Source organism: Chelonia mydas, chromosome 26 (genome assembly GCF_015237465.2).
Source record: "Chelonia mydas isolate rCheMyd1 chromosome 26, rCheMyd1.pri.v2, whole genome shotgun sequence".
Classification (NCBI taxonomy): domain Eukaryota; kingdom Metazoa; phylum Chordata; order Testudines; family Cheloniidae; genus Chelonia; species Chelonia mydas.
This window is the reverse complement of record NC_057859.1, coordinates 3,023,865-3,049,833: the sequence shown is the minus strand read 5'-3', so window position 1 is coordinate 3,049,833 and position 25,969 is coordinate 3,023,865. Positions and strand designations below refer to the sequence as shown.

The 25,969-nt window shown below is 41.1% G+C and overlaps 1 protein-coding gene across 1 annotated transcript in view; it reads left to right on the top strand.

The window, feature by feature from the left end:
- The window catches only part of KCNU1 (potassium calcium-activated channel subfamily U member 1), an 80,422-nt gene that overhangs the window by 21,239 nt on the left and 33,214 nt on the right, over positions 1–25,969 (top strand). The window contains exons 14-20 of the mRNA XM_043536507.1: positions 364–519; positions 4,044–4,156; positions 4,524–4,592; positions 8,556–8,642; positions 8,779–8,879; positions 13,333–13,383; positions 14,997–15,096. Of these exons, the coding sequence (XP_043392442.1) occupies positions 364–519; positions 4,044–4,156; positions 4,524–4,592; positions 8,556–8,642; positions 8,779–8,879; positions 13,333–13,383; positions 14,997–15,096 (677 nt within the window). The remainder of the gene's footprint in view (positions 1–363; positions 520–4,043; positions 4,157–4,523; positions 4,593–8,555; positions 8,643–8,778; positions 8,880–13,332; positions 13,384–14,996; positions 15,097–25,969) is intronic.

Sequence of the window (25,969 nt, the reverse complement as noted above, 5' to 3'; positions counted from 1 at the left end):
CCAGGATTTAAAAAAAAAAGGTGATTTTTGGTGCCTCAGTGTTTTGGTGGCCAATGTGAGACCTCTTAAAGCAGCCTGATTTTCAGAAAGTGCTTAGCTCCTTTAAGGTGTTTCAAGTAGGGCACCTAAACCAAGTGGCACCCAAAATCACTAGCTCCTTTTAAAAACTTTGGCCTAGAGCTGTTCACAATTTTCATTGCTGTTTTGTAAACATTTTTAGAATATTGTTATTTTGAAAATTTCAGTAACTATTTTTTCAAAATCAAAAAGGGGAGACAGAAAAGACAGTTTTTATTTTATAGGAACATCATGTACCTGCCTGTCTTGACCCTCACTTGTATTCACTATCGTATCCTGAGACAGGTATACCTGGCAAACATCCCCAACTGGGACTGGAGGAGAGGAGACAGCATCATCTGTTTTGCTGAACTAAAACTAGGCTTCATAGCACAGAGTTGCTTGGTTCCAGGCTTGTCCACACTCCTAAGAAGCCTGTTCATTAGGCAAAAGAGTACCAAGGTAAGCCCTTCACTTGTCCAAATAATGTGAATGGCCATTACAGGATCTTATCTGACAAGCGTGTGTTCCTTGTTTTAGTGGAAGCTTGGGTATTTTCAGGATCATCTTGATCAAACTGGGACTTAATTTGGCAGGGGAGACTAAATAACCTAATAGGCTGTTTTTATTTAACACGTGAATGTAGTACCACAGGTTTGCAATAATGCTTTACAGCCTGATTAAAGGTATGGATTCTGATTCTCCTTTCAAGCCAATGTAGCTTTGCTGACTTAGTGGAATTACTCCTGATTTGAACTGATTGATGTAAATAAGGTGAGAGTCAGTCCCAGGGTAGCTTTTCCATCCTGTGTAGTTAATACCCTGCTTCTCACAGTTTAGGATTGCTCTGTGCAAATTAATTTCCTGTCTTTGTTTAATTCTTACAGAGTTAGGCTATGTCTACTCTATGGGTGCTATAAAAACACCCTGTAGTTATTCCACTGTCTTGCCATAGTAAAGCTTCCTGCAGCGTTGGAAGGGGTTTTTCCATTGCTATAGGTAATTCTCCTCTCCAAGTGAAGGCAACTAAGTTGATGGGAGTATTGTTCCATTGACCTAGTTGTGTCTACACTCTGTATTAGGATCAGCATAGCTACGGTGCTTAGGAGTGTGAACTTTTCATACCCCTGAGCACTGTACCTATGTGTTAAGTGTGTTTTATGTGTTTTAACTGTTGACCAAGGCTTAGGGCTTGTCTACACAGCCCTGCAGTTCAGACAACAGGGGAATGAAAAGCAGTGTGCACCAAAGTACTCTGGTATAACTCCTCCAATTGCACACTGTGGGTGTGAGCTAAAAGGTAAACAGGACTACATTCATGTGAAGTAGGAATCTTTTCGTTTGTGCCTGCAGCATCCACAAGGGGGAGATATGGTGCAACACTTCGGTGCACACTGCAATTCAAACCCCTGCAGTCTGAGCTGCTGGACACTGTAGGCATAGCCTTAGATTCAGCCTTTACAGAGGGACAGAACAAGGCCACTGAACCACTTACACCCTCCAAATAGAATTTAATTGGGGCTTAGGTGTGCAAAGGATTTAAGTACTGTCCTTCTGCAAAAGAGTAAATACTAATATACTCTCCCTTTCTTGATCTGTCCCGATTGAAGAAAAATCAACAAGTAAGGTACTAACTTTTCAGTACACAAAATTGCTCTCAATTCTTACAGCCAATGCTGGAAGATGTAATAAAAAGAAATAACTGTCAGGCATTAAGCTGTCTGGAGAAGCCTCATGTTTCCTTGTGCTGCAATGGATATGTTTTTACTATCACCTAGTGGCCATTTGAGATGCCTTCCATAAGTGGCTTCTATGCTAATTGAATTTCCCTGTATTCTGGTTTAGAAGAGTGGCAAGAGAATTATGCTAGCATTTCTGACTTCTGATACTTGTCATTCACAGGTTTTGCTTATACAGGTTAAGTGAATGGAATATGAAATAAATACATGTCTCATTCATATACAAAAATTGTACCTAAAACTTGTTGGAAGATTTTTGACTGAACATATTTTCATCAAAATATTCTGTGTTATCAAAGCCAAAATGTTTTGAAGAAATGTATGCATTTTTGAGAAAATTTTTAACGAGAAGGTTCCTGATGTGCAGGGTTCTCTGCTGACCAGAGAAAAAGAGAGACCCACATTGAAAACCTGATGCTTTGCATTTAAAAACAGGTGTTTTGACACAATTCCATTTCACAAAACGTTGAGAAGGTTTTTGTTTTGTTACAATGTGGAACAAAACCAAATTCTGATAGCTCATGTTGCAAAATAGAATTGTCGTCCTGTGGCCTGCTTTAGTTCTTCAGCTTTAATTATCCCAGTATAGTTAAATAGATACAACATCTCTAGCATGGATGCTGTTGTATTGGTATAAAAGTGCTTATACCAGCATACCTAAGGAAACATTTTTTTTATTTGCTTATATATGGCATGAATAAACACAGATTTACAGGTCCTAGTGTTCAAATTTATCACCTTATATAACACATTAAATTGCACATCAAAGTTGTGAAATGAGCTAAAAATGCAATAAAAAATAAGGGATTCAAAAATTAATAAATGGAAGGAGTGGGATGCCGAAGACGCTCCTGGCCTGGGGCACCATTTGGCTTAGGGCTGGCCCCGTACTGAGCCATTTCAACTCCCACTTTCTTCAATGGAATTTTTGGTGCTCTGCACTTCTCAAAACCAGGCCCAAGGTTTCTCTAATCGAGCACCCCAGTACAGAAGCACTCACAGTTAGTAGCCACTCTTAAAAATCTGGAGTCTACATAAAATAAATTCTGTTAGTGTTCAGCAACATGGAATGTACATAAGCTAGTAAGTCAAGTGCATGGCGCCTGGATGTAATACAGGTATCTTTTCTACTAGTCACCTTTTTAAAATTATTTTTGCCTTTTCCTTCCAAGAAAAAATTGTATATGTGATTTTTTCAAGTGACAATGGAATTCAGGTTAGATATAAGGAAACTGTCCATTATCAAACAGTAATTATGACCACGGAATACATTGCCCAAGATATTAGTTAACTATTATTAATTGTTCGAGCTGGTTAGGAAATTTTCTTTCCTGCAAAATTTTTCAGGTGTTTAGTTTCTGACCAAAATTTCTGTTTTTCTGGTTGCCAAAAAAACAAAAATCAAAAAACCTTTTTTTTTTGTTTGATGAAACCCTGAAAATCTTTGACCATTGGCATTTTTGGCCAAAATTTCCATTTTGTCAACAAAGCCATTTTCCATTTAAAAACAAAAAACAAAACCTTTTCAACAGAGAATTTTCAAACAGCTCCATTAATTGTTTTTCATGGCAGGCACTAAGATACCACGATGATGGGTGGCAGTATAAAACCCTAAGGACTTGTCTGCACTAGAAAATGTTGCTATTTTAACTATACCGATATATTTAAAGCAGCAATGCCCCTAGGATGGACACAGTTATACTGGTTCAAAGAGCCTATGCTGGTATAGCTTATTCCAACTGAAGAACCAAAATAAGCAATACTGATTATACCAGTATAATTGCCCCTACACTATGGCTTTTACCAATATAACCATGCCAGCAAAAAATCACACACCTAACCAACATACTTACATCACTACAACTCTTAAGAGAAGATCAGCCTTACAATAGGTAGGTAGACAGAGTAATTGTTATTGCAAAGTAAAGGAAATTTTGCTCAAAATTATCTGACTCTGGGACTCCTTTGTATGTTTTCGTCATTATGTGACTTTCTCCATTTTTAGTCCTGCTAAGCATGCAGCCTCAATTGATGTATGAGTGTGAAGTGTCCAGATCACTTATGGTTTAACTTGGCCCATTATTCTAAGGGCTGCTTATGTGGCTGCTGCAGTAGCCAATGGGTGCCACTGCATTCTAGTAACTGTCAGGGTTGCTGCACCAATATATAATCATGTGGCCAGAGGCAGCCCATTGTTACACTAGCGCTTTCGCAAAACAACATTTGGTCCATGGTTATTTGTCTTAGGTGAAGAGAAAAGGCCCGTGGAACAGGAACCTTTTTGAAGGCAATGACTACAAAGTGATGACTGACTGGCTCTCCAATGATTTTGTGAACATGACTTTTCCAGACGTTTGCCGGTAGGTAGAACAGAATTCAGTGTTATTTCCCTGCTTCCCTTTTAGGGTTTGTCTACACATGAAAGTCAATCCAGAATAAGGTAGGGTGTGAATTTAAAGCGAATTAACTATTCCTGATTAACTTCATGTGCTGGAAGCTCTTATTTCAGAACCAGAACATCACCCATGGAATTAATCAGGAATAGCTATTCTGGAATAATTCCCTATGTAGACGAGCTATTTGGGCCTTAATTTGATTTCACTCAATTCATTTCTAAAGTGAATTAAGATCGACTGAATAAAGACACTCTAATTCTGAATAAAAGTATTCACACAGGGACTTCATGCAGTTTAACCAATCCACTTCAGGCCTGTTTTCTTTCCCCAGGTTCTGCTTTGTTAAGTTGGATCTTGTGCTGCTCGCAGTTGAATTCAGAACTGGCATTCATGAAAACAGGTGACGAGAGAAGCTGCTGATCCATTTCTTTTAACAAGAACTTGTCTATGTAGTAACCATTCCCAAGCCCCTTTGGATGAAATTTGTCCCTGGGCAGAGAGCTAGCACAAGGTCTTTGCATAGCGTACACCCCACTTCAGCCCTATTTTGAAGACATAAGTGAGATTAGTCTTTGGGCTGGTCAAATGCAAAGGGATGAATTTTACCCCATATGATTAGTTTCCTCTTCACCTCCAGGATGATCAGCAGAAGAGGCAAATGAACTACTGTTTGCATTGTCCACTCCTGTACTGAAGTGACTGCCCATTCCCCAAAGAAGAATGGATCCCGCTGACTCTCTTCCCCATCACCCTCTCAGTTCTAATAATTGATAGCATATCACCATTTTATACAGCATTTTTCATCCACAGATCTCAAAACACTTTATGACAGAGGTCAGGGTCATTATCCATATTTTATGGATGGGTAAACTGAGGCAGAGATGTGCAGTGACATGCTCAAGGTTACTCTGCAGGCCAGTAGCAGAGCTGGGAATAGAACCCGTATCACCTCAGTCCTAGCCTTGTACTCAAGCTACGAGGCCACACTGTATCACATGTTGCATGATATTACAGACTGGGGAGGAAGTGGCTCTAAAAGCCTCTGAACAGTTCAAACTCAGGGAGCCCTCAGTGGAAGACACAGCATTTCCTGCAAAGGGCTGAGTAGGACAGGTTGAAAAATTTTCAAAGAATTTTTTTTGTTCAGAGAAAAACACTATTTTGTTGAAAATGAATGTTTTACTAAAATGTATTGGTTTTGGCAGAAATGTTTCTCAGGCCCAGGATGGAATATAAGAGAGGGACCTTCCTGAGAGCAGGCAATAGCTCAGAGTTAGCTAACTCACCTGACTTGTTCACCTGCTGATTCATTGCTTTTAACAAGGACTCAGCTAAGAAATATCATTCCCAAACTACTTCAGATGAAATTTGCCTCTGGACGGAGAGCTAGCACAAGGCCTATGAACTACTTAGGATACGTCTATAATGCAAAAAAACACCCATGGCAAAAAGCTCAGGTCTACAGACTTGGACTTGTGGAGCTTGCACTTTAGTGTTAAAAGTAGCCAAGTAGGTGTTCCTGGTCGGGCTGGAGCTTGAACTTGGAAACACGACGAGGGGGTTGGATCTGAGAGCCTGAGCTCTAGCCCAAAAGGGAACATGGCTATCTTTAGAGACATCACATCAGCCCAAATTTATAGACCCAGCCTCTGAGTCTTGCTGCCATGGGTTGTTTTTTTTCAGTGTAGATGTATCCTTCAATCCCACTTAAGCTATGTTGCAAGACTTAAGTGAGACTCACTTGGGATCTGACCCGGGCTCAAGTTCCTGATCTACAATTAGGGTGACCAGACAGCAACTGTAAAAAATCAGGACATGGGGTGGGGGGTCATAGGCTCCTATATAAGACAAAGCCCCAAATATCGGGACTGTCCCTATAAAATCGGGACATATGGTCACCCTATCTACAGTAGGGATTAGAACTGGGATCCACATCCCAGTTGAGTGTGCTGGCTATTCTGGGACAGGTCTCTCTTTTTCTTTTTCTTTTTCTTTTTTTCCTGTATTTACAAAGAATTGCAAAAGGTTTTGGTTTCACTCCACGTTGGAATGAAAACAAATTTTGTAACCTCTGGATTTTTTGCAGCCAGCCCTGCTACTGAGCACTCTCATCTCCAGCTGGATTTATAGCAGGTGACGGCAGGCAGCACTTCTTAGGTTCAGGCACAAGGAGAGTTGTGGTTTTCTTTGTGTTGAGGGAGGAGGGAAGGTCCCCTGAATCAATATGTGACTTCCTCTCTGTAGCACAATTATACAATAATGACTGATAGAGTGGCCCTTTTCCCAGCCAGTACAAGACCACGGTACCAGGGACATGACAATGATGACCATGGACAGAGACGGGCTCATGAGAACAGGAAGTGTTCAGCAGTTTAGGCCTCACTTCATGGTCTTAACTGGAATCTCATGTGTAAAGTGCAGATGTTTCACCTTGATTTTGGGTGACCCAGCTCAATCTGAGCCCATTTCTTTCCATCACTAATAGAAACACTTCCCTAGGTTTTAACCTCAGAAATTGCCAAGGTCCCTCACCTCCATGAAGTTTGGTCACAAAGGTATAGTCTGTCAGTGCTGAAAGCAGAATCTGCTAAAATCTGAAGCTGATCTGGGTCAGAGCCAGATAGTAGTCCCTAACTGCTCTAATGATGAAATGCAAGACACCTTAATGGGGATGCTGGAACTGGCTGAGAAAAGGAGAATGAGCCAATGCTACAGATTTGAGAAAATATTACAAAATTATCCAGAAAACAGCAGTTTATTAAGTGCAATTACTTTTTTCTGCCTTTGTAAATGAAGTGTCTGCCTGTTTTGGGGAGACTGCTGAGAACATGAAAAGAAACACTAACAACAAAACAAAGGGATAGAGGAGAGAGAAAACTGCTAGAGATACCACAGGGCTGATTTCCAGAGGTGCTGAATGCTCACAGCTGTGAAGTCAGTGAATGTTGTGGGTGATCAGCTCCACTGCAAGTCAGTCCCTGGGTGAATCTGGTGCTTCTGGCATCTGTAGGGAAATAATGGGAATGAGAAAGAGATGACAAGGGGGAAAACTCTTTGGGGCAGAGACCATCTTTCTGTTCTGTGTTGGTACAGAACCTACCACAATGGGGCCTTGGTCCATGGCTGAGGCTTCTAGATGCTGCCACAATAATAATAATAGGGAATATTTTTTTCTTCTGCATCAATTGTTTGTTCATTAGTAACTGAGTAACTAAAGAGGAGAAGCTATGGGGAGGTGTCCTCTTCCTTTCTGGGTGGGAAGTGAAAAGATGAATCCTTACGTGGCTGTTCCCTGCTCCAGCTGTACTGCCAAGACCCATTAAAACTGTGTTGAAATCAGTAGGATGTTAGGATGTCACTGATACATCCAGCAGCTGGGCAGCTCTGCCTAACTGTATCTGATAAATTTAGTAACACTGCAGGGGGATTCTACCTAGCTGTACCTAGTACTTACAGCAGCACAGCAGGTACATGCTCTCTGAATGTGCCTGGGATGTTCAGGTGTCTTTTTCCGGGATGTAATAGTACGTTTAGCAGTGCAGCAGGTGCATTGAACCTGCACATCCCTTAGACATTTAACGGCACAACGAGCATGCTTTAATGGGAAGTACTTGGCATTCTCAGCTACACAGTGGGTGCACCTGGATCTACCTGGAATATTCAGCAACTGCGGCTAGACTATGAATTTATCCATTACATTAAAATAAATGTTTTTAAATTGTTTGAGAATGAAAAGAGTCAGTTTCCTGTAAACTTAACCATCTAACAAACATTTAAAAACATTTTAATTTTTTTTTAAAAACAGTTATTATATTGCGGTAAGTCTGTGAAGATTGGTCTTGTCATTAAGATATTAGATTGGGACTCAGGAGACTGGGGTTTGAGTCGTGGCTCTTCCGCAGACTCCCCATGTGCCCACAGGCAAGTCAATCTCTCTGCCTCAGTTCCCCATCTGTAAAATGGGGCGAATAACACGTCACTTAATGACGGGGGTATTGTGAAACTTGAACACAACAATGATAGTGGGGTGGTGTATAAGTGCCTCGTACACTGTAAGGTAAGAAGGAACCATTATGACCATCTACTCTGACTCCTTGCAGAACACAGGCCAAAAAACCTCACCCAATAGATGCAGATGATCAGAACAATTTACCAAAGTTTGTGGTAGATTCTCCATCATGGAGAATTTTTAAATCAAGATTGGCTGATTTTTCCAAAAGATCCACTCTAGGAATTATTTTGGGAAGTGCTATGGCCTGTGTGATACAGGAAGTCAGATTAGATTATCAAAATAATCCCTTTTGGCCTTGGAATCTGTGAATGGTAATTTGCTTTTGTTTGTTTCCAAACTGTTTTCCAATAGCCTCCTGGTCAACCCATCTGCACAGATAAAGCTCAATCGAAACACAATGGGCTTTTTTATTGCCAAATCCAAAGTGGAAGTCAAAAGGTAACTTTCTGTACTATCCTACAGTAAAGAAGTTCTAGATGAGTAGAGCTTTCAAGAGTTAACAAATGCATTTGGACCTATTCCTCCACTCCGCTAAATTTAATCCAATTTCTCCTGATTTGCTTTTGTTGCCCAGGGCTCATTTTTACTGTAAAGCCTGCCATAGTGATATTGATAATCCGGAGCTGATTAAAATATGTCACTGCAGAAGGAAACCTTGGTCAAGATCCTTTTCAGGTAATGTTCTGTTCAGACTGGGTTTCAGTTAGAGGAAATAGGAAGCAGCTAGCTAGTTCCTACCTGATTCTTAGGTTACTGAATCATCCTCTTCTTTATTCTGTCTGTGAAAACATAGGTTTGAACATAACCCTTTATCCTTCTGAAAGATTGAAACTGAATTGCACACAATTTATTGAGTGCAGATCTTTCAGACAAGTTCTCAGAAGACCTTTAGATCCCATCTACTCTGACTGGACAGTAAAGGTTCCTGCTGCATTTTTATAAGAGCCACATCTCCTTGGCCAGAATTTCCCCTATGCTCATTGTCATGCTTGCATGGGCTGCTGCTCTTTACCTTCAGACCTGGAGTCTGGGGCAATTGCATCTCATCGGTGCTGTATGCGTATAGTTTGTGAGGTGCTTTGGTGTGAAAGCTGCTACAGGATAAACCCAGAAGTCCTTACTCAGTTTGTACTCAATTCCTGCTCAGGCAAAACTCTCATTAAAGTCCGTGGGAATTACCCTAAATAAAGGTCGAGTATGACAGTGAGTAAGGATGTCAGGATATTACTCTCTATATAAGATATTATCATCATAAGACTAGGAAATAATAATAGTGAAGGCAGAAAAGATGTATTTGAGGTTGAGCAAGGATGTATTATAAGATTTAAGGAGTTTAGGTTAAAAATTGGGAAAGCATAGATTGGATGGGAAAAACTCCTATTCACGATAATGTCAATGCAACTGTGGAATGGCTCATTCCCATCCTACCCCAAATTCCCTGGGACTGGAAATGGGACCTACAGCCTTTCAGTACGAAGTCGCCTGCTGAAATCTACCCCAGGTAGTAAGTGCAAATTCCTTCAGTCCATTGGTTCTTCATTGGCTTACATGAATGACTTGATGGATCTCAGTTCATTCCTTAGTGGATACATGTCCACACCAAAATGTATATCACTTTGGTCATTATTAATTAACATCCTTCTTGCTTCATAGATTCATGGAGTTCAAGACTAGAAAGTACCATTACATCATCTAATCTGACCTTCTGTACATAACTGGCCATTAAAATTCACCCACTTATCTCTATATTGAGCTCAATAACTTGTGTTTGACTAGAGCACAACTTGTGTTATACCAGCATGAACAGAAAGGCCATGGAACTGTGATACGCTCCTATCCCCATAAAGTGTTCTCCTCAGAATAATGTTGAGGTCCGTTGTGGTGGCCCGCTGGAGCACCATGCCCGGCAGCTACAAATACTGGCTGAAATTTTCAAAAGCAGACTAATGGAAGAGTTGTGTCTAAATCTCCTAGTTTTACTGAAGAATGTGTGTTTAAATCTAGACTGTTTTGAAATTCTCAGGCACTGTGTCTGTGCCCTGGATATAGGACTTTTGCTGTACAAAGATGTCAGTCAGGTATCTTTCATCAGCACTCAGCAAATTCTCACACACAAAATATACATTTTAAATTAAATCTCCTTTCAGCAGTAGATGGCAGCCGAGCCCCATTATTAAATATCTGGCTGAAGTACACAGGGCTGAGATAAAGGAAAAACTCATTCATAGAGAATGCTCAGCAAAACAGGCCATGTGAACAAACACAAGCATGCTGACACCTGGAGGATTCCATGTAGGAATGTCATTTATAAAGAGAAATCATAGCCCATTTTTCAGTTCCACATACTTATTAAAATAGATGCAACTAAGGTCCCCCAAAACCAGTTGATTCCCAGAACAGAGGTTTCTGTATAATACAAAGACATCTCAAAAAGAGTCATCAAGAGACATATGGACAGACCTTGACACTGTAAGAGCTCTCACACCTGATGGCTTTACCTTTTCCTTCCTATGCAAGTTAAGGTGGTTGGATGAAAAGGCAAGGTGGGATTTTAATATAAATGTAGCCTGATAAAAAACAATTGTTTACAGTTCTTCACCAGATAGGCTGCAGGGAAACAGTTGCTTCAGAGGGATCGAAAGTATTGCCAGATGTAAGAACTTGCTGTCAGTTCTCCCTAGCATTTTGGATGTATCAGAGCAAAACACTGCATAAAAAGAAGTGCTTTGGTCTGTGACAAAAGAAGTAATACAGCTTAATCAGTACATAACGTCCTGGCTGCCTCTAGTTCCACTGTCAGCTGAAGTGAGATAAGGAATCGTGAGCCAGATCCCCAGCTGGTGTAAAATCAGCCTCTCTCTGTTGTTTTCAATGAAATTAGGCTGATTTTACACCAGCTAAGGATCTGATTCATTTTCATTAATCCCCAAACTAATGCAGAAGCCTAAGAGAATTGAACGTCAGTTAAAGCAGCCAAAAGCTTTCCCACTGTGCATCACATACAGTGTCAGCATTTAACTGGAGTACGCATGGCTGTGAAAAGCCAGGGCAATCTGTTAAAATCAGAGACAAGGGCTATTCCTGCCCTAGCCCCAAAATACCTAAATCTTGCCAATAGCTATTGGTAATAAAACATAACCTTTCCCCATCTGGGGCTGCCATGGTATTTTTAAGAAGGGAGCCAGCCTGAAGCCTCTATCTAGAGACCATGTACATCTCAAGTGGTTGTGAGACCTGGTCCACGCTAGAAAGTTTTACTGGAATAGCTATGTTGGCATAGCTAGGGATCTGAAAAAAATAGCATGCCAACCAACATAGCAATGCTGGCAAAGTCCCTAGTGTAAACAGTTATGTTGGCAAGAGTCCTTTTTCTGGTATAGCTTATTCCATTTGGAGAACTAGTTTAAGTTGTCCCAGCAAACAAATTATTTTGCTGGTATAAGCTTTGTCTCCACTGGGAGGTGTGGTCAATATAGATCTACTAGTATATCTATGCTGGCAAACCCTCCTAAATTTAGACAAGGCCTGAGATTTTCAAACATGCCTAGAGCTTGTCTACACCAGGAAATTTATCAGCATTGCAATAATTATCTCACTATATTTGAATCTACAGCTATAGGTTTCAGACTGGTAGCATGTTAGTCTGTATCAGCAAAAACAATAAGGAGTCCCTGTGGCACCTTAGAGACTAACAAATTTATTTGGGCATAAACTTGGGTTCTAGCCCACGAAAGCTTATGTCCAAACAAAATTTGTTAGTCTCTAAGGTGCCACAAGGACTCCTCATTGTTTCTACAGCTATAGTTATACTTGTATGTACCAGTAAATTTCCACATGTAGGTAATCCCTAAGTAACTTAAGCTAATGGGTCTTGTGCTCATAAACTACTTAGGACCAGATTTTTAGGTGCATTTTGTCACCTGCAGATGTAGATGGGCACCTGATGAGATTTTCAAAAATCCCTTGGTGCCTAAGGGAGGCCTTCAGGCATTTTTGAAAATCGCAGCTCAAACTCTTAGATGACAAAATTCAGCCTTAGCACCTTGAAAGTGAAGGGCCCTGATTTATCTCAGTTGAGAATCTGGCCTTATGTGAATTACATGGGGAGTCTGTGGCAAAGCCAGCAATTTAACCCAGATCACCGGATTTACAGTCAAATGCCTTAACCTGAAGACCATCCTTCCTCAAACTCAGAGGTTTCTCAGATGATTGTTTCTCCTGAAGCTAGTTAGGCTGGTTTTACATTTTATATACCATATCTGTCTTGGCTTACCATACTTTTATTAAGCCTGATCTCCTGTAAAGGCTGACAGCTGCATGCTGTGCCCTCAGAGAGCTGTTTTCTTTCCCATCCACCTCCCGGAGAACAAATCCCCAGATAAGGAAACATCAGTCACTTGGATAAACTGAGACAGGACACTGTAAGTAAATAGAGGCTGGTAGAATGGCAGGTAGAGCTATCTTGTTACCAGGAGTAAATGCACCTGCTTCTAACACACCTGTGTGGTCAATTGCTGCTTATTAAAGTTGACAAACGGCCCATGCAAAAAGATGTCCCTTTTCTGCCAGGTGTATGTTTCAACTCATGAGACCTTTTAGCTGGATTAGAACAGTCTGGGAAGAGTTACAACATCCAAAGGAGATAAAGGGTGTGATAGGTTTCCCCTGTCAGACTGTGCGATGAAGAGATATGTGGGTCTGAATGCTTCTCCAGTCCAAGTTCCACCCACATACACACATGTGTGGACATGTTTGGACACATGTAATGTAGAGATCTTTGCTGAGCCTCCTGTCAGGCTCCGACAGTGATAGGAATGCAGAGTGGAAAGGCAGATGGCAAGACAGAAAATCTGAGAATCAGTGGGCCAAATCCTGAGACCTTTGTACAGTTGTTACTCAACAGGAAGGACGTCAGAATCTGGCCAAGAGAGGATTAGATGGAACATCAGTTTATTCAGAGAAATGATACTACAGTGGTTAGGGTGCTAGTCTGTGACTTGAGAGGCCTAGGTTCATTTCCCTGATCAGCTGCCGACTCCCTGTGTGACACTGGGCAATTCACTTGCTCTCTTGGTGCCTCACTTCTCCATCTGTAAAATGGACATAATAGCACTTCCCTTTTTCACAGAGTGCTCTGAGGATAAAAAGGTTCAAGATTGTGAGATTTTCAGACAGTTGAGTCAGTAATGGGGTCCATTTAAGTACCTAAGACAGATTCACTCTTCCCTCTATGACTTTCATTTCTGATCATGTGGAAGAGATTGTCTAGAGCTCTTTCTCTAATCTAAGCATAACTCACATAAAGAGCATCCCCCACTCTCTTTCCACAAAATGCAATTGAACACCAAGGCATAACAGGCTGTGCAAGTGTGTGTTATACCACAGGACCTAAGGGCTTGTCTACATGGGGACAGTGAAGATATGTCTACACAGAGATTATACTGGCCTAATTTAAGTTTTTTCTGTTGGTGCAAATGAAGTTAGCTGTGCTGACGGAAGTCATCTTTCATAGAGATAGTTGTGTTTACAACGCGAATTATGTTGGTATAGCGATGTCAGTCTGGGGTGTGGTTTTTTCACACCCCTGACCGATATAACTATGCAGGTATAACTTTTTAGTGTAGAGCAGGCCTCAACAAAGTTAATCCAAATTAATTTGTAAAATGGATTAGTTGAACTAAATCTAAACCTAAATTAAATCCATGTGGACAGTCTGAATCAGAATGATAAAGTGGCCTTAAATTGGTTGATTTTATTTCACCTTGGAAGTGAATTAAACTAAACTGAGCAGGCTATGTCTACACAGCTCCCGAGTGTGAATTGCAGGGGTGTGAATGGCAGAGTGCACTGAAGAGCTGTGCGCTAAGTACTCCAGGTGGATACAGTTGGGGCGAACTGAAAGGTACCTTGTTCATGTTAACGTAGTCCTCCTTCAAACTATACTATAGCGTATAGTATGCACATGACAGCCATCTCCATGGCCAATATCCCATAGCTACCAGTTAATGCAGTCCTCTTTCGGACAGGACTTTATTATCACAAACAATGTGCCTTTTAGTTCACATCAGCAGCATTGACATGAAGTAGTTAGAGTGCAACACTTTGGTGTGTTCTGCAGTTCATACTCCCACCATTCACGCTGAGTTACGGTATAGACAAGCACTGAGTTAAGGCCCCTTTAATTCTGAACAAGCACGTCCACACAGGGTTTAACAAATCCACTTTAAATTCACACCTTTGTTAATTTGGGTTACTTTTCCTGAGTGTCCCCACGCAAACAAGCCCTTAGTGCATGGTAAAGGTATTCACCTTTCACTGAATAAGACAAGTACCAAAGACACTGGAAAAGTCTGATTTAACCCAATGGTATATAGCTTGGAGTTTGCATTACCAAAGGATAAATGGGAGGGTCACCTGTTTTGGGGGGGCAAAAGTTGGCAGTTTTGAATGAGTTTTACTTTTATTTTTTTGGTTTATCTGAGTCCTCTAAAAACCACAAACAAAAAGATTTATTTGAACAGCCCTTTGGAATGAAACCATGAGTCATATGTAGTATTAGTCATGTATAAGGCTATCATGTACATACTATACATATGCACCATAATATAATACTGTGCTTTATTAGCTGTGTGATTGTTTGGCTAAGCAATTACCTAAAGCCCCATTGTCAAGCATTTTTTAAGCCCCTGCAGAACTCTCCTATGGCGCGGTGGCCACTTGCAATCCGCATAGAAATAGAACCAAAGGATATATAAAGAAAGGCAAGTTCCTTTTCACTACCTTTGTTTTCAGAGAAGCTGAGGATTCCTCAAGAAACACTGTACCTTCCAGACCAAGAGCCAGCAAAGTCGAGGTCTCTTGGGGTTCTTCCTGTTACAGGTATCACTGCCAGGTAAGAAGTTCAGAACTCTTCTTGGTCTTGCAGCTGCAGTGAATATTTGTGTGAGAGATGAGAATGGCAGGGTGTTTTCTTTCAGGATGCAATTAAAAACCTGTTGCACGTACTACTTCTTGTGGCATTGCTACTGGTTTTGATTGCAATGGATGGTTTAATGGCTTCTCCCTGCCTTGATTAATTGAATGGCCTCATAGAAGCTCAATTCAACCTTACACACATCCAGCTTCTCAGTCCATCAACCCATACTCTCCTTGAAGGGCTCAATTCTGCAAGATGCGAGGCATTCTGAACTCAGCACCTGACAAAAAGGTGCTCAGCACCTTGCATGCCTGGAAGGTTTAGCAAATCTGGACTATAGTGCAGCATGGGAAAAGGATGATATAAAGTTGAATGGCCTTGAATCCCAGAGAACCCCCTGACAGCAGTCCTACTTGTTTAACCTAAGCGCCAACCTAAATCAGTCTGCTGACCAAAGTGATGGCAGTACCACCAGGGGAGACCTTCCCAGGTTTCACAATCTAAATTCCTCCAGCTTTCTCCACTGGATATATGGTGATCAGAAGAGTTTGAACCTGGGCACCACACTAGAGACCTCTCCTACAGGGACTAAAGGAGTCACTCCATTTAAGATAGATACTCTTATTCACATTGAATAGTACTTACCTTCACAAGCAGCCTTACTGACCTTCAGTGGGACTGCTTATGGTGTAAGGTGCTACTCAGCCAAGTAAGGGGAATCACTATCTGATACTTAGCTGGCAGCAGTAGTAGGCTGTTATACTGTGATGAATCATGCACTAGAGGGGGATGAAGCACATATTGGCCAGAGTTGTTATACAAGGACTTGTGGGGAGTACACAAGATCCTGGCTGGGGAGGAACACACAACCAACATGTGACGTTATCTTATTAAAATATGACCATGTAGATCATTATTGTTACCACTGTTATATAATTGCAACAAATCTTATATAAAGTGTGTCAAGTAAGGTGTCAATAGAAAAGTTATGATTTGCTGAATATGATTATGCAATGATTATGCATATATCATTTTTGTATCTGAAATTATGAGCATTGGCTCTATACCTGTATTTCAATTGTTTGCTTCTGGGTAGCACCCACAAGGTATTTAGCCAGCACATTGTGAAGGAACTATTCAAGTGAATGTCCCATTAAAAAACACTCAACTCACAATGGAAGATGCCCATCTACACTTAATGGACTTTCCAGCTATGACTAAGCAAAATCATGCATGGACATGTGACTTGCCCATGTGACTCCAAACACCATCTTGTCACCTGCAATTTTCCACAGTGAGAACAATGGGTTTTCCTTCACTTGAGAGAAGCTATAAAAGGCCCTGGAAACACCTCCATTTTGCCTCTTTCCTGCTCAAACCTCTCGACTATGGACTTACACTAATGGGAGCATTCTAACCAAGGGATCAAGGACCTTCCAATGATTTGGAAGCACTGAGAGACTTAACAAACCAGCAGTTTATTCCATCACTGCTACAAGCCTGAACCAAGAACTTTGCAATTACTGTATGTATTTGATTCCTTTAACCAATTTCAACTGTTTCTTTCTTTCTTTCTTTCTTTCTTTCTTTCTTTCTTTCTTTCTTTCTTTCTTTCTTTCTTTCTTTCTTTTATAAATAAACCTTTAGATTTTAGATACTAAAAGATTGGCAACAGTGTGATTATTGGGAAAGATCTGAGTTATATATTGACCTGGATATGTGGCTGGTCCTTTGGGATCAGAAGAATCCTTTTGTTTGATGAAACAAATAACCACGCATCTTTAAGTCTAGTGTCTGGATGTTGAATCCAGGACTGGAATGCCTAAGGAGACTGCTTTCCTGACTTCTTGTTAGCCAGTGTGGTGAAACAGAAGTTTACTTTTGTTGCTGGTTTGGTATATCTGATGGGAGAATAACCACCAGTTTTGGGGTGTGTCTATCCTATTTCTCAGCAGTTTGTCCTGAATTTGGTATTCTTTGTTGTGACCCTGAGAGACGCATGGTGATGCTATAATAATTTTCAGCAAATCATAACTTTTCTGCTGACACCTTACTAGACACACTTTGTATAAGATCTGTTGCAATTATATAACAGTGGTAGCAACAATGATCTACATGGTCATATTTTAATCAGATATCGTCACATGTTTGTCACCTTCCTTCTACAAAGGCTTGAGATCTAAGTCTGTTAAGAGCTCACGAACAACACAATCCTTTTCTCTGTTTTGACAGCAAAGACAAGCATTGGCATAACAAAAACTCCAAGGTCTCCTCTGGGTAGCTTTGCAGCTCAGCAGCTGTCCCCAGCACTTACATAGAATCAGAACGATAAAACGTTGTTCATTGCTCCTGTTCTACCACCAGTTAGGTCAGTTGTAAATATTGGAACTGCATAGTAAACACATACACACGCGCCATTAGACTATGCTGACTCGTTAAATATAAATGAAAACACAATTAATTTATAACATGTCTCTTTTCCCCTTACATCCCACAACATAATTTACACACACAAAAAGAGCCCTCACCACCTGCTGAAATATCATTATTAAAATGTGCATGAAAAGTCAATTATGCCAGAGGGAGGTATTCAAGAGAAGTGAGTTTCCATATTCTGGCATTACACCTTGGGGATTAGGTATTTCTTATTTATTTATTTTTCCCTGAGATCTTTGCTGCCGCTTAACAAAAAGGAACACAAATGTTACTAGCAGATGTACTGTAATTCCCTGAAGATGCAGGCAAATACGCAAATACATAATTCCCTTCCCCATCAAGGTTCTCCCTCACCATCAAATCACAAAAGAGGCAATGATGTCCCTTCTAGCCAAGGCATCACTGTACCCTACACAAGGTTTTCGGATGTCTAGATTTAAATGCCACCAGGGATTGGACTTCCACTGCTTCCCAGGGGAGGACATTTTATAATGTTACAGATAGGAGTAGTAGTACTTATTATGGGCATTATAATAGTGCCTAGAGACTCCTATTAAGATCAGGAGGCACTGTGTACACACACAGTAAGAGACAGTCCCTTTCTAAAAGAGCTCACAGTCTAAATGGAGAAGACAGCCAAAGTCTCAGACTATGCGACAAAGTTTTGCTGGCATAGCTATGTCACCTGTGAATGGGAAAAAAGCATACCCTTAGCCAACAGAGCAATGCTGACAAAACCGCTGGTGTAAACACAGCTATGTCAACAGAAGAGTGCTTCTGACATCTTAGCTAATGTTGTTCTGGGAGGTGGTGTCGTCATGCTGGGGGGAGAACTTCTTCTGTCTGCTTAAGCTGCGTCTTCACTAGCGGGATCTGCTGGCATAGCTATGCCAGCGAAGGCTCTGTAGTGAAGGCAAGCCCAAAGGAAGGGGCGCACAGAGCGGGGAAGTGATGGGCCCAAGCTCACAAAGCGAAGACACACTCTCCTAGATGGAGTTGTCAGGAGCACAACAATTCCGTGCTCCGCTAACTTTCTTCTCTCCTTCTTTGGTTCACGTCCGTATTCTCAGCAATAACAATGGGGCCAAATGAAGTCTTTTCTATTCTTCATTCAGTTTCTATTGTCTAATATTCCACACGTGTTTGACCCTGACTCCTTGGAGGGCCAGGCATGCCCTTCTCTAGCGGTTGCCACCACTGACTCCTCTCACTAGGTTCAGCATGCCAGCTGAGGTAAAGTATCAGGGTGTGACACTGCAGTGTACATGCAGCTACTTGGAGCCACTAGTGAGAGCTGAGTGAGTGGCCAGGACCAACTGCAAGCAAACCACCCCCTACAGGTGTGGCTGCCTCCTGTGCAGGGGCACTACCAGGTGAACTCACCCCGGACATCCTTAAAGTCTCTTTCCAGGTTTCAGAATTTGGTTTTTTTCTGCACTGAAATGAAACAAAACCTTGTGAATGTCTTTGCAACAGTGGAATTGAGTGAACATGCCTGAGCGTTTCCATCCTGGGCTGTCTAGTGAAAGGATGACTATCACACTCCATAGCACAGAGGTTAGGTTAGAGCAGTGGCCTGCAATGTGCACAGACCATGTTTATATCCCTGCTCTGCACCCCAAATGCAGCAAAGCAAGGATTTAAGCATGGGTCTCCCACATCCCAGGCCATTGCCCTGATCACTAAGCAGTAGAATTTGTCTCCCTGGCTTGAGCCCTGGACCAAAACCCTTCCTGACAAATTGAAATGTCATTGAACTAGGGACCCTTTGCACCTCCGTTGGGATTTTAAAAGAGGATCTATGGAAATTTAGGAGCCCAGCTCCCAGCCCTTGTGTTCATGCACAGAAGTGCTCCAAAGTTTTCCATACTGGCTTAATACCATTTGGAGTATGCTCTGCTGCTGCAGCATTAGAAGCGACTTCCTCTTGAACCATTGCAGTACATATAGGGACACAGATGAACTGCATTGATTCACATTGTGTACCAGAGACTGTTCAAAATCTTCAAGAAGCACTCTTCTGGGAGCTATGGTGAGAACTTTAGGATAGATGCCAAGAGGGCATTGCAGCTGAAATGATTTAGGGACAGTGCTGTTGTGGATGAAGGAATATGCAAAGGGTCTTAAACCAATTCATTCTAGTTAGTGTAGATCTACTTAACTGTTCATGCTTAAACCAGTTCAGTTACAAATGGCTCTATTCCCTACTGTAGACAAGAACTTAGAGATCACATGATCCCTTGTTTAGGAAGGTTGCAGGGACTTGGGAACTTTTAAGGCACATAGTTTTAAGCATCCCATAAAAAAAGGTGCTCATATACCACTGAAATAGACTCCAGCTAAGGAGTGAGTGAGAGAGAGAGAGAGAGAGAGAAGGTAGAGTAGGTACGAAAAAAAAATTAGGAATTTTCAAAATATTTTAATAGTGTTTCAGAACTTTTGAAATGTCAAAATCAGCAAACTTTTTCACTGCTCGAAAAGTTTTCACTAGCTCTATATTTATTTGGGAGAGGGTTCTTTGTCAAAAAATGTATTTTCAATTTAAAATTTTATCAAGAACCTGAAATTCAGAAAATTTCAAGGAGGTCCAGTTGGAGGGAAATGGGCAGGGTTACTAGACTTCAAACACCCACCAGGCCCAGGTCTTGCATAGATTTTTGGCTGCATGCAAAGCTCTGATTAAAGATTTCTTCTCTCAAACTACACGTACAAAACTCAAATACGCACACATTTTTTCACCAAGAAGTGGGTCTTTATATCCAGGAAATTGACTTAACTGGTACCATTTCACAAAAGAAATTCTATAAAGCTGGGCTATAAGGAAAAGAGTAAAAACCTGTTAGGATCCTGAGACACTTATGAGTCTTTCCATCAATACATTTCCTTTACTAGACATGGTTTTTCCACATGTTCTTGCCTATAGGCATGACAAATTTAATGGTGTATTTTTTGCTGAGTTGTTGACTCTTGTTTTTCATTCCTGCTTTGTTTCTAGATTGGTACTAAAGAATGTTTGTGCATAAGATCCCACATTGATGCTTGACTGTGCTGTCTCGGACTCCTTTTTGTCCTGGATGAGAGATCGTTTAGCCAAACAAAGGATTAATAAAAACTGAATTAGATGAAAGGGAAAACCAGGTTAAAGAACAAAATTTTAGTTCCTCTTTAATTGAAACTTATCTAGCATCTGGATAATTGTTCATAAATACCTGCTGAGTTGCAAAGCCTACGTTAGGGCTTGTCAGTTTTTAATAAATCTTAAAGACATAAGATCTTATTCTTTGATGCTACCCATCACATCTCAATCCAAAGGCAAGGCAAAACAAAGCAATAATGCTAAGCACTCCAGCATTCAGCTAATCTGGCAGAATGCATCACGATCTTTATGAATGTGTGTGAGGGGCTGTGCAGGAGCTCGTGAAAAGGTCATTGGTATTTTTGGAGCAATAAATCACATAGGGGAAAGATTTGCATTTTGGCTGTATAACATCCAGGGCCGGATTAGAGAGAGAATACTTTGAAGTAATATTTCTCTGCTGACTTGTTTTATTAGCTTCCTTTAAACATGTTACATTATTGCTTATAGAATTTCATTTACTTGGATTGGCAGCTTGATAAATATGTCTATTGGCGATGATTTGGATTGCTCTGGGCATTAATATTATTAAAACCTGTCACATGGAAATGTCTGAAAGATGACTTACTGTAAAGATTACAGCATGAAATAAATCATACAATGGTATTTGTTACCGTTTATGGCCTCTTGGAGCCGAGTCAATCCCTTTTTATGTTGCATTATTTTTCAAGTTTTTATAGCCTTACATTATATATCGCTGTCAGAAATGAACAGATGGGGTGTCAAACACAAGCCTTCTGAATAATTCTCACCCTCGGGTTATTTGTATGAAGGACAAGTGTAAAACTGTGTTCTCAAGAAAAGGGAGATAGATAGAGGTGGAGAAAGTGTTGTTACAATAAGCAAGATCCTTTTTGTCAGCTTGCACTGTGTGCTTTTGATCCCTACCTGGCATTTGCCCTGAAGGAGCGGGGGTTCTGGGAAAGTTTAGCTGCCTGTGTTTCAGTCAGGGGGAAAACCTAACTTACAAGTTAAACAAGTTTCACTTTCCCTTTGTTTTTCTGTTGATGGAAGTATCAGGGGGTGTTTAAAGCCATAGCACAACCGAAGAGGGTTTGGATAAACAAGAAAAGTTTGGATGCTTCTCCGTGCCCCTTTTGTCTAGGAAAAGTCATCATGAACTGTGAAGTTGAATTTTTTTTGTTTCAAAAATGTCAAAAACTGGACTTTTCAACAATTTTTCTAAACTTTTTTTCCCAAAAAAATTTCTAGTCAAGAAATTAATCAAAACAAACCCTTTCCCACAAACAGTTTCAGTTCTGATGAATCAACATATTTTGATGCAAAAACAGTTTGCCAAAAAATTCCCAGCCAGCTTTAGTGCCATTTCAACCCCTGCTGTCTGCTGACTTCCTTGTTTATTCATGGTTTTCACAGTCCAGTACAAATCTCCCTTCCTTGTTTTTAAAGATGCTTATGAACTTATTCCAGCTAACCTCACAGACTTCATCTCTCTCAGCTCCGTTTGCCACTCTCTTCGCTCTGTTTCTTTCTCTCCAGCTTGCCACTGTTGGTGAGAGAGCCTTCTTCTCTGCAACTTCTGCTACTCCCTTCATTTTCCTACCTCTTTTCAAATCTCATGTGAAATCACAGTCTTTCTCTCTCCCCTACGCCTCTTCATTCCCTTCTCTCATGTCCATTATCAAGCTTTCCAAAGGGTTTGGGGCATATGCTTACTTTGCAAAATGAAGTTGCATTGCACTGTGTAATGAGAGTTGTTCCCACCCATATACTGCTCACTCCGTTTCACATTGTACAATAGTATTATTGCTTTAAGGCTGTGCATGACTGACTGTGTGAGTTCTGAATGCATAAGGATAAGTTTCGTAATTAGCTTTCCCTGTGAACTTGTGCAAACCAATCTATTTCTAATTTGGTCATCTCCTGATTTTTAATGAGGGTGCTGAGAGTGACTGAAGTCTCTGGCAGCATGCACGTTGTATTTTAATTACCTACAGTAATTCTGACAATTACGCAAATGTCATAAATCACATTGTAATGATCCATTAAAAAAAACTATTTAATTACTGCATGGGGATTTGAGTTAAACAGGTATGCAGTGGATTAACAAAGAACTTGAGCTCCTTGGAGTACAAGGCAGCCATATTTTGTTGGTTGAACTGGTGCGCGAGCATGTGAGAAATACTGGTGGAACTCTCTTTGACAGTGCCGAGTCCTGAATTCCTTAATCTGCCTGGGTGGAATTCGCTCTTTGCAGAGGGCTAGCCACAAGGCCTGTGCACCACTGAAGAACTCAAAATAGGGCTTAAACAGGACTTAAATGGTGCATAGGCCTTGTGTGAGGTGAATTTCACCTTCCGTGCTCAATCCTCGCTCAACAAAACTCCTCTTTGTTTCACTGAGTCCAAAGACCCATTACTCCACCAGGTACATCTCTCTAAGAGAGTATCAAGTATCAGAGGGGTAGCCATGTTAGTCTGTATCCACAAAAACAACAAGGAGTCTGGTGGCACCTTAAAGACTAACAGATTTATTTGGGCATAAGCTTTTGTGAGAGAGTATGATTGTTTTGCATTGGATTAAATCCACCCCAGTGCAGAAAGCCAGCTCCAGAGCTGCATGCCACTTGTAGAGGACTCAGAGAAGTCTGTCTCACATGCTAGAGGTTCAGTTCATCTAAAAATCACATGGTATGTTGCTATGTAACTGGGTACCAGCTTTTACTGGATATTGGTCTTAGTGAAAAATCACTCCTATCATCAAAGATCTTGACTAACCCAAGTTCTGTTTTTTAGATTATTTTGCTATTAATAATGTCATGATAAGTGGCGGGGAAGTAGCTGATGGCACTGAGTCACAAATGATCCCAAATGTTCCCAGTCACTCTTCTCCTGCAAACTTTGACAGGTTGGAAGTGATTAGTACAATATTGCAACACTCAACATGTGTTTACAAGACCGTGATCTGTTCCACGATGGCTTCCAGATGTGTGAGTGTGTGCAATTCCATAATTCAAGAACAGATTCTGTTGCCCTCCACAGATCCCCCATCAGGCTGTTCAGAAACACTGCTGATAATTAAATTAACCTGCTAACTAGCCATGCAAATTCTGATAAGCAGTGACCAAAAAAAAAGGGAACTCTTGAGAAGCTCTCAGAAAAATGACAAGGTTGTCACTGGAGATTATTCATCATGACCAGATTTGCTTTTCCCTGTTTGCCAAGTTCAACATTGTTCCTTCATACACATCACGTGCTTTGGGGTTTTAATTAAATAATTAAGGGCCAAATTCTGCCACCCGTGCTCAAGCTGAGTAGTGCCTGACTCTCTAGTCAGTCTGACTGTCACCGAGAAAAGTTACTGCTGAAAGTGTGAGTAACAGAATCAGGCCCTACTTTTAAAGTTAGCATCTGCCCCATTCTGATTGACAATGGGCTTGAATCCAGAACTTTGCACTGTAAATATCTGTGTTCATTTTCCATCAGTACAGCTGTGTGTAAAGTTCTCTTGTAGCATAAAACCAGCCAAATGTGGGCTTTTCACCAATTTCCACCATAAGGCAAACCACATCTCTTCTTCAGCAGTGTACCTTCAGAAGTTTGTGCTGTCAGTGAAAGGCATTTTCTCCCACCTCGATGAGAATGGTTAAATTTAAATCAGTGGTACAGTGACATGAAATAAGTTGGAATGCAGGGAGGGTGGGAAGGAACCATGAGCAGGACACCTACAGGGAACAGTAGTTTTGACACAGTGTCGTGTCAGGACAGTACCCTTCATTGTGATGTTCTGGCAATCGCAGGTGATGTCACAGCTGGTGAATTGAGTGTGTGTGGGGTGTGTGTGGGGGGGTCAGAACCCAGATTAAACTAGTTAGGGGCTGCCAGAGTCCTGAAGCTGATGCTACTCTGAGTCAGTGGTTTGCAATTTTAAACCATCTCTCAGTTGCAATATGTTATATGTAGGTGTGGGAGGGACTGCATTTTTAATGGCCCTACAGTAACCCTTGGGAACTTCAGCAGAGATCTCAAAATGGACACCACTCATAATGAGCTATTGTTTTCTGGTAAAACAATTCGCGGATACACAAATTCAATCTGCAACCGGGGCGTCTGGCTTTCTTGTGATAATGGTGCTGTTATTAAACACATCAGCAATGGAGTTATGGCACCTGGCTTTTATCTGTGTGCTGCACAATGTGTCCTTGTACATTAAAGTGTTAGCAACCTTTCCGAGGAAGCTAATTAGACTGGAGGGCAGAGAGGGGACATACAGATCAGATGACAGGCTTACTAAAGAAGGTCAAACAGCTTCATAGTGTTTAGAGATGGAAAGGACCCATGAGAGCACCTAGGCCATCTCCCCAACAGTGCAGCATTGTTACCTATTATATATTTGCACCCATATTTTGTTCACAGAGTAGCTAACTCATGATTTTATCACAAATCTGGGTGCTATTTGGTGTTTTTATTAAAGCCCTGGCTCCTGCAGTCATGTTATTACATGAGACTCCTGGCTTTCATTTAAAACAAAAGTTGCTAACCTTGTGGCTGCAGAGAACTTTATTCTTGTAGCTGAACACAAAGCAGCTGGCACAATGCTGCTGCTGTCTCAGGCTATGTCTATACTACAGCCTATGCTGGCAAAACTTACGTTGCATGCGGGTGTGAATATTCCAGACCCCTGAGCAATATAAATTACACCAGCATAAGTGTTTGTGTGCATAGTTTATGCCGTTTGCGGAGGTGGTTTTTTTATGCCGACGGGAAAGCTCTCTCCCATCGGCGTAGAGCGTCTTGACCAGAGCATCTGGTACAGCTGTGCCGTGTCGCTGCAGCACGATATGTCTCAATGTGGCCTTGCTGTGGTTTAATGGATGATGCATTAGACTGGGAGTCAGAAAATCTGGGTTCTAATCTCAGCCCTTCTATCCACCTAGTGTGTGACTGCAGGCAAATCACTTTCCATCCTTTCTCTGTCTTGTCAGTTCATATTGAAAGCTTTTTGGGGTAGGGACTGTCCCTTACACTGTGCGGGCAAAGCACCTAGTATAATAAGGCCCTGAACTCAGCTGTGGCCTTTAGGTGTTACTGTACTATAAATAAAATTGTTTGTTGCAACTTTAGTGATACCCATGTAACTCCACTCACTTCACTGGGGGTTGCATGTACATTGTTAAGGAACTGTTTGGTTCAGTGGATATAATTACAATCCTTTTTTCTAAAATGCTGGGTTTACGTGTTGCCCGATGTGTTTGTTAACAGTTTGTTGGAATACTATAAATAATGATACTTTGCAATTATGCACAGCTCCTCTGCA